Source organism: Magnolia sinica, chromosome 7 (assembly GCF_029962835.1).
Source record: "Magnolia sinica isolate HGM2019 chromosome 7, MsV1, whole genome shotgun sequence".
Lineage (NCBI taxonomy): Eukaryota > Viridiplantae > Streptophyta > Magnoliopsida > Magnoliales > Magnoliaceae > Magnolia > Magnolia sinica.
Window position 1 is genome coordinate 42,989,141 of NC_080579.1, and position 13,652 is coordinate 43,002,792.

Below are 13,652 nucleotides of genomic sequence, written 5' to 3' on the forward strand. Positions count from 1 at the left end.
ATCTGATCCAATACTTTGGTGGGCCATGGAAAAATGAAATAATTTCCTCCCTTGGTTTGTCTATCTTTTGCAATGGCTTATAAAATTTTTGGAAAATTTGGATAAAAGTGAAAGTTGGTATCTGAATGTTTCACGGGGTGCTGCATCACATGGACGGTTCAGATTTTGCTCTCACAATCATTGGAAATGAGTTCCGATAAAGTTCTCACTGAAACCCGTGGAAACTGGGTTCGTATCATATGTATTTCTTTCGGTAACTTTAGGTTGGGAGAATATAAATAGGAGGGTATCTCTCATCTTCACGCGACGCACCCCTCTTTTTTATTTTTATTTGTAGTTTTCTTTTCCGCAGAGGAGAAGCGACCGGATCAGAGAGATGAAGATTTTCGTGAAGACATTGAAGGGTACTCACTTCGAGATCGAAGCGAAACCCCAAGACACTGTATATTTCGTTTCTCTTTCTATTTTAGGGTTTTATTATTATTATTATTAATTTTTCTTCATTTATTTTGATTATAATTTTCTTTGAATTAATAATTATTTCCTATAGTGAATTTCCTAGAGAGGCTTTCTTTATTAACTTATTTGTTTTGATTTATTATTATTATTATTTAAAAATCTGCGGCATGCAATACGTTTTTATTTTTTATTTGAATCAAAGGCTGTAAGATAGGGCATAGGGCTCTATCAAACTTGAGAGAGACCATCGATGACTGTTTGGACTGTTTTCTTTTGTATTTTCAGTTCCAATTTCGATGATAGCTCTGGCAGTGCTGCCGCGGATTTGTCTTTATTGACATTAGATTTCAATGAGAAATTATTTATTCTATGAACTTTAGTCTCTTCACTCGGGTGAAGGATGGATTTGTTGTGTTATCCAAGAGCTCTCCAACTAATGGTCCATAGATGGGTAATTCTCCAACGATTTGTTATATTGGAGGATCCTAAGCCTGAGCAACCAAAAACACACACACACACACGCACACACCTTGCGGCAAAGGTGAGGTGATGGAGCAAAGGGATGAATATATTCCAGTTAGGGCTCAGATCTCTTTCTAACCTGCCACAATTTGATCTCTAGTTGCTAAAAAAATCACTAATAATGATAACAACTTTGAATCAAAAGTAAACTGGCATACTCAAGTTCTTTTATGGATTCACGTTAGTGTGGTTATGTACTTATATATATATGTGTGTGTGTGTGTGTGTGTGTGGAGGAATGCTCACTTGCGCACCTTCTTACGTGAGCACCCGTGAGCACCTTTGCACACGTGTCTTAGGCACAAAATCTGAACGGTCAATATGTGTGTGTGTGTGTGTGTGTGTGTGTGTGTGTGTGTGTGTCTATATATATATATATATATATATATATCAGCTGTGCACCAGTTCTCGTGAGAACTTTTTTGAGAACTCATTTCCGGGGATATGAGCCCAAAATCTGAACCGTCCACCTGATGCAGCACCCCATGAAACCCTTGGGCCCAACTTTTACCATAATCCAAAACTTTGGTGGGCCATGGAAAAAGAAAATAGTTCCCTCCCTTGATTTGCCTCTCTTTCGTTATGGCCCATCAAAGTTTTGGATCAAGGTAAAAGTTGGGCCCTAGGGGGTTTCATGAGGTGCTACATTAGTGGACGGTTCAAATTTTGAGCTCATATCACCGGACATGAGTTCTAAAAAAGTTTTCACAAGAATTCGTGAGACTGGGTGGGTGCACAGCTGAGCATTCCTCTATGTATATATGCTGTCATTAGAATTGGATAATTGTGAACTAGTTGTTAAATGGATGCTTTTAACTTAGAATTTCCACTGGATGCATATAATGTACTATAGCCCTTTAGGATACTCTCATAAATTAGCATTTTTTCATTGCTGCACGGTTTGCAAATTGTATCCACAATTTTCATCTACACTATCCGTTTTTTTGGTTGCTAGATCAATTGAGTGCCCACCATTTTAAGTGTGTGAGAGTATTTAGATGAATAGTGTAAATTAACAATCATCTTATCCTAGCTAATTGGGGTCGGCTACACAATTCCTATTTTGCGATTCCACTCTATCAAGGATCATATCCTTAGTTAAACTATAGGTCATCAAATCTTTTCTTACTACTTCCACCCATGTCCTTTTGGGCCTACCCTTGCCCATTTAGAACCTTCAACTTTTAGCCAGTGCACTCCTTCCAAATGGTGCAATTCTTGGCATTTGTTGCACATAGCCAAACCATCTGAGGGCTTTGTTAAATTTGAAGTCTGAAGCGTGAATTTGAAATCTGAATCTGAGGTCTAAATTTGAATTCTGAAAACTTGCATGGTAATTATCTGAAAGAAGTGCTGAAGTCTGAAAATTAAGTATTGAATCCGAAACAACCTGTTTTTTAACAAACGTCTGAAATGTCTAAAATTTGTTAATTTGATGCATTTGCCCGTTTCCCTTAAAACATTTCTTAGGCCCACTGTACTGTGTATTTGCCATCCAACCTGTCGATAAGGTCACACAAGCCTGGATGAAGGGAATGCACAAATATCAGCTTGATCTAAAAGTTGTGGCCCCCAAGAAATTTTTTTGGTGGAATTCAATGACCACTATTTCGCGTGGTGTGGTCCACTTGAGATCAGGATCTACTTCATTTTTGGTCCCATTCCCTAAAATAAGCTGGCAAAATGGATGGACGACATGGATATAAAACAAAATATGCTGAATTTCTCTCTTTCGAATAGATTGCTTGCTATACACCCCAACTTTTAATGTGAGTTTTGAATCGGCCTCATTTTTATCTCATCCCCTAAAATAAACTAGAAAAATGGATGTACGGGTTGGATTTCATACAAATATTGCAGAGGCCCCACCTAGCTTTCTAGTGCATCAACTTTCCGCTGCAATCCGTGTCCTACTCACACACGGGATATCTTTCGAAATCTCCCTTCGGGCTTCTCACTGTCACTGGTACATGTCATTGCCGATCACACCAGCTCACAAAACACGCTGATTTTCTCTCTCCCAAATAGATTGCGTGCTACACAATACAACTTTTGACATGTGGAACTTCTTTAGGTCCACCATGATTTATGTGTTAGATTTCCAATGTCCATCAATTTTTCTAGATCATTCTAGAGCATAAGCCCAAAAATGAGGTACATCCAAAGCGCAAGTGGACCACACCACAAAAAGTAGTGGGGATTGACTGAACTACCATTGAAACCTTCCTAGGGCCAACCGTGAGATTTATTTACCATCTAACTTGTTCATAAGGTCACACAGACCTGGATGAAGGAAAAAAAACCAAATACCAGCTCGATCAGAGCCTTCTGTGGCCGAAAGAATTTTTTAATGGCAAGCGTCAATTCCTACTATTTCCTGTGGTGTGGTCTACTTGAGCTTTAATCCGCCTTGTTTTCGGGCTCATATCCTAGAATGATATGAAAAAAATGGATGGATGGTGTGGATCTAAGAAATACATTATCATGGGGCCATCAATTTCACATGTCAAGAAATTTCGTTGCTTACTGTGTGGTGCAACACATTCCGGGTAGAGACAGAAAACTGGAAGTGTTGACATGTGGAACTTCCTTGGGCCCCATCATGATGTATGTGTCAAATCGAAACCGTCCATCCAATTTTCCATATCATTTTAGGTTATGAGAGAAAAACGAGACAAATCCAAGGTTCAAGTGGGCCACACTACAAGAAAAAGCGGGAATTGGACACCTACCATTTAAAACTCTTTAGACAGTGGATGCTAGGAAGGTTTCAACGGTAGTCGTTCAATTCTTGTTGCTTTCTGTGGTGTGGTCCACTTGAGCTTTGGATGTGCCTCATTTTTGGGTCCATGCTCTAGAATGATATGGAAAAGTTGATGGATGACGTGGATCTAACACATAAATCATGGTGGGGCGCAGAGAAGTTCCATACGTTAAAAGTTGGGTTGTGTATTACACAATCTATTTAGAAGAGAAAATCTTTTTGGCAACATGTGTAGGATAATTTTGGAAGCATTTAAAAAAATAAAAATAAAAAATCTATGGAGTGCGTTCCATATTTCATCGTTAAGCTAAACCCCCATCACCGAAAAAAATAAGGAAAAATCATGGAGTGCTTTTTGGGTTCAGCGTTAACAAATGACACTTAACGCAGAGTGCTTTCTGGGTTCTGCATTAAGTAATTTTTTTTTTCCAGTGTTAACAAACAGGCCCTAAGTCTACTTTCCTTTATGGGTGCTACACCTAGGTTCCCTTAAATGCATTCATTTTTGATGCTAGCATTCCTTGTCTTGCCACTAATCCATCTCATCATCCTCATTCAACTGCACTCATCCTATGAATGTGTTGTCCCTTAACTCGCCCAACATTCTATTCCATAAAGCATGGTTGGTCTTATAGCTACCTATAGAATCTCCCCTTCAATTTGATTGGTATGCTGTGATTTTTATATAACACTTTGGAGACACATCTCTACTTCATTCTCCCAGCTCTTATTCTATGAGCATTGAGCAACATCCCTCTCCATCTCTTTGCTCTTATGAATAATTGACCAGAGGTATTGAAAATGGTCATTTTGGCGTACTTCTTGGTCACCAATCTTAACTAATTCTTCCACTCTCACTGTTACTGAAATTGCATTCTATGCACTCTATTTTAGTCCAACTAATTTAAAAACCTTTAGATTCCAAAGCATCCTCCATAGTAGCTTTACGTTTACCTTTCTTCTCAGCAATCAACTCATCAATCAAAACTTTGTCATTTGCAAACAAAATACACCCCAAGACCTCTTCCCATAATGCCTCTTAAACTCATTCATAACCGATACAAAAAGATATGGGCTCAATGCCAACCGCTAGTGTAAGCCAACAATAATTGGAAATTCATTCATCTCTCCAATAGTGGTCCTCACAGTATAATAAACTAACATATGTAGTATGAGAAAAATAAGAATGTTATGGAGCTACTTTTGGTGCTTCTCCTCCTCCTCTCTTTAGGTGATCCCAAGCACTAGTAAAAGAGCAGTTCACTGTAGAACTTCTGGCAGGTGATAATGAGAAAATTGACTCCAAGTATCTCCGACAATTCTATGACGATGACGACCATGATGATGATTATTATTTTTTTTCTGGATAATATTGTGTTTTTGTCTATTTTCATGCAGTTATGTTCGATCAAGATGTGCATGATTCAAACAAGAAATATGTGCATTTCTATTGCACAGACAATTATAGTCCTATCTATGCATCTTAAGTTGTTGGCTGTGCTGAGCATACTCTTCTCCATATCATACTGAGGTGGTATGCTGGTAACATATGTTGTGGATGTTGAAGCAGACATGGAATGAAAACTGGGGTACATCAAGACAGATCCCTGGGTGCATTAAACTTCTGTTTTCAGAATGCTTTTCTCTGGAGATTTTTGAAGTGTACATAAATTGGATTGTTGCCTTTTCAAACAATTGGCATGTAATCTACTTTCCAAATTATGTGGTAGCAACCATCAGGGAACAGACGATAAGAAACGATAATATCATGAAATATTCCTTCATTCTTCAAGGTTGTCCCATTTTAATTTTCTTTATTTCCATCTCATCTTCTCCTTGAATGTTTGCAACGTCAACTCCTAGTTTTGTACTTCCTAATAAACAATGTATCATGCAAATGCAGCTATAGTAGGTATCTGATCTACCAAAAGTTGTTTGTGCTAGTAACTCTGATCTCTCTTTGGCTTTTTGTATGACTTTGTCAGTTAAAATTGCAATTGTTTTATGCAGGTTGCAGATGTTAAAAAGCATATAGAGACAGTCCAGGGTCCAGATGTTTACCCAAGTGCACAACAAATGCTTATACATCAGGGGAAAGTTCTTAAAGATCCCACAACATTAGAAGAAAACAGTGTTTCTGAAAATAGTTTTCTTGTTATAATGTTGACAAAGGTAGGGCTACTATATAGTTTGAGGTAATTATGTTTGGAACTTTATGTTGAGGTGGTAGAAACATCATAATAGATGTTGTATATTACTAGCTGGCTGGGTGCAATACCGACATTATAGGTCAATATTTTGAGTGATAAATTGTCCAATAAACATGTTTCCTTCCTACCCATTAATCAACCCCCCCCCCCCGGCAAAAAAAAAAGAAGAAGAAAAGAAAAGAAAAGAGGAAAATCTTGTCTTCATATAGATTTTTCTTTCTTGTCATCCTCTTGACAACATTGTTGTAGTTTCCAGATTTTGCATTATACTACAAATTGGTTCAGTGTCTGTGTTTAAATATAACGAGAGAGAGGGTGAGGGGGTGAGGGTGGTGTATGTGTTTTAAATACAAATTGTATCTATCTTAAAAACAAATTGGAGAGAGAGGGAGGCATGTATGTTTAAAATATAAATTGTTTGTGTTTAAAATATGAATCTTAGACTCAAAATGTTTGAAGGAAAGAATAATTAAATAAAAAGGGAGGGACGCTAGGAGGATAATGATTAAAATTTTACCTAAAATTAAAAATGCCTGAAACCATTTATGTGGGAGGGGTAATTATTGCAAATACCCAAAACTGATTATTAAAAATACCGGAAACACAGAGGTAGGTAAGGATAGTTAATAGAAACACCCGAAGTTAAAAATACCCACAACTTACTATTGCGAAAATACCTAAAATGCCTTGAAAACCAAAAGAGAAGAGTGCTACAAATCATGAAAAACAAGCAACACTACTATATATATATATATATATATATATTCAAAGGGACTGCGGTGGAGCAAGCGGAAGGCAAAAAAGACTAGATGATAGTAACGAGAAACTGATTGTCGGAGAAAAAGACCTATTGTCTTTCCCAACCTTGTATGCCACTGGTTTTCCAAAGGGGTGGTTCCCTATTAATTTCTCGAGAGTGTTTGGCAGAGCAGGGGTGGTTATGGAGGTGGCACTCCCTAGAGACCGTTTGTCTACACAGCTGCCGGGTTTCACCTTCGTGAGGATGGGGTCTGAAGAGGAGTGCAAAAAGCTTCTGGTTCAACGAGCCAGGTGTGGGCCGGAGTTGAAAAACAGGGTAAAAGCTTACCTCAGAAGGGTAGTAAATTGTTGGTAAGGGAGGTGAAAGAAGTAGAGGCTGTAAATGGGGGGATCAAGGAAAGGGACAAAGGCTCAAGTCTTTTGGGGGTATAAACCCCCACCTACGTTCACAAAAGTGGTGGTGGGATTGGGTGCTGCTACTACGCCGCAGGTCGTTCCGCCTTCGCTGGTTCCTCAATAGCTTTATTTAGAGGAGTGGGTCTCGACAATTGATGTTGGTGAAGCAAAAGGCATAAGGGTGAGCTCGAAGGTTCTGGATAGGGCTTGGGAATTGCTGAGGTGGTCTGTCGTTGCTGAAATTGTCCTGAGCGCGACCATCTCCTAGATGAAATCTTGGTTGGAAGAATGCCGCGGTTGGTTCAATGAGGACTACTCGATCAAACACATTGGTTCTCGAGAGGTTTGGATTTGAATTTAGCTTGAGAGAAATATTGAACTGGTAATGGTTGCGGGAGATGCACAGAGATGGTCTGATTTCGAAGATTGAATTTTTCTCTTTTCGGAAGCGAGCAAAAGTGGTGATGGAGGAATAGGGAAGCTCCTTCCGACCACGACGTTAATGGCGGACAACCCTCGAAGGGTGATGGAGCACGACTGAATTCCTCTCCAGGAGCACCAGTTCTCTTTAGGGACACGTTTTTCACATGCCGCGATGAGGGTGAGGTAGGTTAGGTAAAATCTCCTCTGCAGGAGACATCTATTGTTCGGTGCGTTGTAGGAGCACCGGAGTTTGGGTACTCTCACCTGGCTCGGCTTTCGAATGCCAATTCGGAATCCGAACCTACTTCTGCTGGGCATCGTGTTGGCTTTGTCAAAGCCTGGGAGTAGGATCGGCACACAAGCCCAATTCAGGCTCTAGACCTAGCTCTGAATGAGGAGTTGCTTTATTATGAGGATGTTCGGGATGAGGATGTTTACGAATTCTTCGACTCAGGGGGACTCAGTCTCAACAAGATAACTAAATCATTAGACAAAAAAAAAAAAAAAAAAGTTGCCTAAAGTCTAGAGGGAAGTGCTTAGTCTTGAATGCTCCATCAATTACGCCATGGCGGGGCAAGCAAGTGGAGGAAAGAGGGCTAGATCGGGGAAGATAGGTTCTCAATGATTTTTCTTTCTTGGAATGTTAGGGTTTTGGAGAACAAAGGGCGTAGATAAGCGTTAGGTGGTGGATAGGGTAGTGATAGATTCTATCTGGGGGGTCAGAAACAAGGATTGGGTTTTAACGCGATTGGCTCGGCAGGGGGAATTATTCTTGCATGGAACTTTGATCTCTGGAAGAAGGTAGATGTTTTTACCGGTTCTTTTTCCATTTCAGTTCTTTTCCGTGAGATTTCATCTTGTTTGCAGTGGGTTTTACGACAGTATATGGTGCTTGCATTCCTTTGAGGAACAGTTTCTGGGCAGAGCTGGATAGTGTTAGACAAAGATGGAATGATCCAATTTTATTTTTTTTTATTTTTTATTTTTGCGGGGGGGGGGGGGAAGTCATTAGATTCAGTCATGAGAGATCAATCAGAAGCAGAATCACTAACCCGTAGTATGTCTAACTTTGCAGATTGGGTGGCTCGAAATGACTTGGTGGATCTACCTCTAGAAGGGGCTAAATTTACTTGGTCTAATGGCTGCTAGAAAGCAATTTTATCGAGGCTAGATAGGTTCTTGGTTTCGGCTAATTGGATAGATAAGTTCCTGCTGGCCTCTCTGCGTGTATTGCTTTTGACCATCGTCCCATTATTCTTGATGTGGGGGGTCAACAATTGGGGGTGGAGACCTTTCAGGTTTGAGGTCGTGTGGTTGGAGATTGAAGGCTTTCAGCTTTTGGTAGCTAATTTGTGGAACTCTTTTGCGGTGGAGGGATACGCAGGATTCATGATCGCCAAGAAACTCAAATTGTTGAAAGGTAAGATTAATACTGATGGAGGTCCTTGGAAATCGAGAGGCGGAGTTTGAGAGGATCTTGGATCAAATTCATGAGCTTGACATTTTAGAAGAGGATGGTGGTTTATCCACAGATCAAAGAGAAGGGAGAGCAACCTTGTCTATCAGTTATGAAAAGTGGGCTAGAGAAGAGGAAATTAGGTGGCGCCAGAGATCAAGGGCGATCTAGATCAAGGAAGGAGACGAGAATACTTGATTCTTTCACAACATGGCTAGCGCCTGGGCCCGTGCAAAGAAAATTTCCAATCTCATAATAGATGGGAAGTGGATGAGGGACGAGTACAATTTGTGATGCAAATAGTTCAGTTCTATGAGAAACTCCTTCCAATCTGTCTTTTGAAGATGCATCGATGCTCGAAGCAGAAATTTCGGAAGATGAAGTAAAAGCATCCTTAAATTAGATGTGCGAGGGTAAAGTGCCAGGATTGGACGAATTTCTTATGCTATTTTTAAAAAACTTTTGGATCTTCCTAAAAAAGGATGTCATGGATCTTATCTTGAAATTTTATGAGCATAGTCGACTTTCTATTGAACTTGGAGTGACGATTTTAGCCCTTATTCCCAAAGTTGAGGGGGCGGAAGAGCTTAAAGATTTAAGACCTATTGGCCTAATAGGTGGGCTGTACAAGATTTTGGCCAAAATCTTGGCTTCAAGATTTAGAAATGTGCTTGGCAATGTTATTTCTTAGAACCAGGGAGTGTTTGTTGGGGGCATACAGATCTTAGATAACGCTCTCATCGCCCATGAGTGCATTCATGCAAGGCATAGGGAGGGAAAGATTGGCATTGTGTGCAAATTGGATATCGAGAAGGCATATGATCATGTCGATTTGAGGTTTTTGGACTACATGTTAGATAGGCTGGGATGTGGTAAGAGATGGAGAGCATGGATGAGGGCTTGTGTTCATTCCCCCTCTTTCTCTATTCTCATTAATGGGTCTTCTAAAGGTTTTTTCAAGGCCACCAGAGGCCTAAGGTAGGGGGATTCACTATCTCCATACTTGTTTGTCATTGTTGGGGAAGTGCTTAGCAAGATGCTCTCCAAGGGTGAAGAGAAAGACTTGTTTAGTGGCTTCAAGGTACCTAATAATAGTGTCTCATTCTCTCACCTTCAATATGCAGATGATACTCTTCTCTTTTGTGGTGCGGACCTGGTCTCGGTAGACAAATCTCCAAAGGGCTATTGTTTGTTTTGAGGCAGTTTCCGGTTTGAAGATTAATGTTGCAAAATCAGAAATGTTGGGAATTCATGTGTATAGTTGTGATCTCCTTCTTTTACTAGATCTTTTGGTTGCAATTCAAGAGACTTTCCGTTGACACACTTAGTTCTTCCTTCCGCTATGTATTTGTAAGCCTCCAATACACCTGTGGACCAAGGTTATTGAGAGAATTAAGAGGAAGCTTGCTAATTCGAGATCCCGTTATCTGTCTTATGGCGGTTGGTTGACCCTTCTAAAGACTGCCTTCGCTAACATGCCGATATACTTAGATTGGAAAAGCTAAGGAGAAACTTATTTTGGAGAGGCTCCTTGGAGGGCTGAAAGTTTCCTCTTCTCAGTTGGGGAGAGGTTTGTAAACATGTGAAATCGGGGGGATTAAAAGTTTGGAACGGATGAATATTGCCCTGGTCGGTAAATGGATTTGGCAGCTTGGATATGAACAAGGGAGAATGTGGAGGGAGCTCATTGTTAATAAGTATGGAGTGTAACATGGTGGGTGGTTAGTTGGAAGATCTTCTCTTTATAAAGCTTCTTCTATTTGGAGGGCAATTGCGACAACTGAGCGTTTGATGCAAAAAGGGATTTCTTTTTTCTCTTGGCAATGGCCATCACATCAGGTTTTGGGTCGATATTTGGTGTGGGGCTACAGCTTTACAAGATCTTTATCTGAGATTGGCTCGAATTGCTCCCGATTGATTTGTGAGTGTAGCTGATTGTTTCTTCTTGTGCAATGACTCTTTTGTTTGGAACCCTCCCTGTCGCAAAAATTTGATAGATGTAGAAACTGAAGATTGGTAGGTCTGCTCAATTTGCTAAAAAAATTTATGCCTTCAAGTCAAGATCCCGATTCCATGGTTTGGACTACTCACAATTCGGGTAAATTTTCGGTGAAGGCTCTTTATGATATGATTTCTAAGTCATTCATCGCTTGCGATACCCCTCACCCTTGCCATCATTGGTATTATGGTGCCCCTCGTCGTGTGGCGGTGTTCGCTTGGTTGGTGTGTAGGAGGAGAATTCTCACCATTGATAATCTTCAAAGATGGTCCCTGTTTCTGCCGAATATCTATATGATGTGTATGCAAGATGTGGAGTTGATCAATCATCTCTTTATTCACTACTTGTTTGTGAGGAAGAATTGGGACTACTTCTTGCTTTCTCTAGGTGCTATGTGGGATATGCCCAAAGTTGTGGAGGATCTCCTCTGGGCGTGGCATGAGGGAGGTTTGGGAAATTCTGGAAGAATCAAATGGAGACTCCTTATTATACCATGGGTAGTATGGGGAGCTAGGAATGCCTGCTGCTTTTGCAACAAATCCGTGTTAGTAGAAGAGGTCATTCGTAGAATCTAAGGCCTCACCTTAGAGTGGGTAGCTTATGTAAACCCTTCCTAGGCTCTTTGGGGCTTTTTTCCTTTTATTTTTTGTTTTGTATTCTTTTGCGTCTTTTGGTGTGCTTCTCAATATAATTGTTGTTATCTCTCAAAAAAAAAAAAAAAAAAAAAAAAAGAAAGAAAGAAAGAAAGAAAGAAAAGAAAGAAAGAAAGAAAAGAAAAGGTAACATTACTTGGGATTGAACCCAGTATCTCACACACACACACACGCTAAATTGTCTCCGCCAACTCATCTAACGTGCATGAGACTTTTAGGCCACATTGGTTTTTAAAAGGATTTTAGGCCTGAAAAGATAATCTTCCAAAACTCAAATGTAATCACCATAGGTCTCAGAATGACATCCAAAACGGGCTACAAATTACTAAGGCAAACATACAAGTTATGCACCTTGGGAGTCAGTGCATCACTCTATTGTTCCATTTTCGAATGGCAATTGTAGGGATGGATATAGAGAACCAATTTAAGGATACAAACAAGCAATTCTGTCGTATTCCTTATGAAAATAGTTCACTTTGGGCTTATTCAATGTAGAGTTCTTCTCTTGTTCCCTCCTTTGTTGTGTAGATCTCGTTTTCTATTTATTCTTTCCAATTGTGTTAGTTTTGGAGGCTAGTGGAAGCTATTATTGCAAATATCCTCCTAGTTTAGGACTACAAAGATCACTTTTTGTTTTTTTTTTTTTTTTGAGCAGTGAAGCTCTAATAAGGAGAAGGAAAGTGGACCCTAAATCTCTTCGGCATAAACAATATTAAGGATTTTGTTGGATGAATCCAAGCTGTTCTTGTATGGAACTAGTATAGATACAATTTATTGACTGACTCATGGTAGGACCAATTTAAATTAGTCAAATTTGTTAATTAGATTGAGGTTTCGCAAACCTTGTACTTTAGGTGCCACTGTAAATTGGTGAATGCACTCATCGGAAGACATTTAGTATGGAATTAGTTGTTGGGTTTATTTGAGGAATCATATGATCCAGTGAATATGATTTTCTACATGCATGCTCAAGCTTTTAGATTTCAAACTATCAATATGGACTATATAACAATGATAGTGGATTGTTGTTGTATTCTCTCCTTAATTGTTCACTTGTAGGTCATTGATCGAAGGCTTTTCAAAGCATCCCAAGCACCATTAGATCAATGATTCAGATTGGTGAGACTGACATTACTTGCAGAAACCTTCTACGTGTTGTTCCCGCCATTGTTTGAAATATCGGTATTGCGTTATGTATCGCACCCTTGGGATACGGATACATATTGGGTATCGCATGGGATATATCGGTTGTATCGCATGATGTATTGTTGTTGTTGGAAACATGGGGAAATATTGGGAAATTAGTGGAAATTTTCAACGAAACTTCATTGATTGTTAAAAAAGACATCAATACACACTTATAAATCAAAACATTACAAAAAGCAAGTGCACATAATAGGTTTTCTTTGTATTGGGTCCTAAATTATGTTTTGTTAATTTATAAATGTAAGAAAATGTACGGAAGCACAAACAATACATTCAAAAGCAGAAGAAGAATCACTAGATCAGGTTACATACATGTTCGATTTTATGTTTGGACACAGATTGCAACTAAGTTGTGAGAAATTGGGAAATTTTTTTTTTTTTTTTTCAATTTTCCTAAACTCTGCCCATCTCCTCCAAATCTCGAAATCGAAGCTCCCAATCCATGATTTTTCATGCAAAACATGAAAAATCATGGATTTGTAATAATTCGACATTGATTTAACATGATTTATAGAAAAAAATGATCGAAAATGCTCACCGGATATATCTACTTGTGCATTTTCTATCACATAGGTGGGATACAAGATATCTCGTGGGATATATTGGCCGATATTGTCGATACTTAAAACACTGGTTCCTGCTACAAATCACACTTTTTGCAACCATAGATGCTACATCTCAAAAATGTCTCTTCTAATGAGCATGACTGTAGGGTCCTCACCCCCCCCCCCCCCCCCCCCCCCCCCCAGTCATCACTCTTGAGTTTTTGCTTTTACCATATTTTCATTTGTATTTGTATCTATTC

General features: G+C 39.4%; 1 protein-coding gene across 2 annotated transcripts in view; it reads left to right on the forward strand.

Annotated features, from left to right (window-relative positions):
* Positions 1-280: 280 nt before the first annotated feature.
* Positions 281-13,652, forward strand: part of LOC131251308 (ubiquitin receptor RAD23c-like) — a 68,707-nt gene continuing 55,335 nt past the window's right edge. Inside the window, exons 1-2 of one of the 2 annotated variants that reach the window (XM_058251954.1) lie at positions 281-442; positions 5,756-5,917. In XM_058251954.1, the coding sequence (XP_058107937.1) occupies positions 377-442; positions 5,756-5,917 (228 nt within the window). In that variant the 5' untranslated portion in view covers positions 281-376. The remainder of the gene's footprint in view (positions 443-5,755; positions 5,918-13,652) is intronic. The other variant, XM_058251953.1, reaches the window with a different exon arrangement.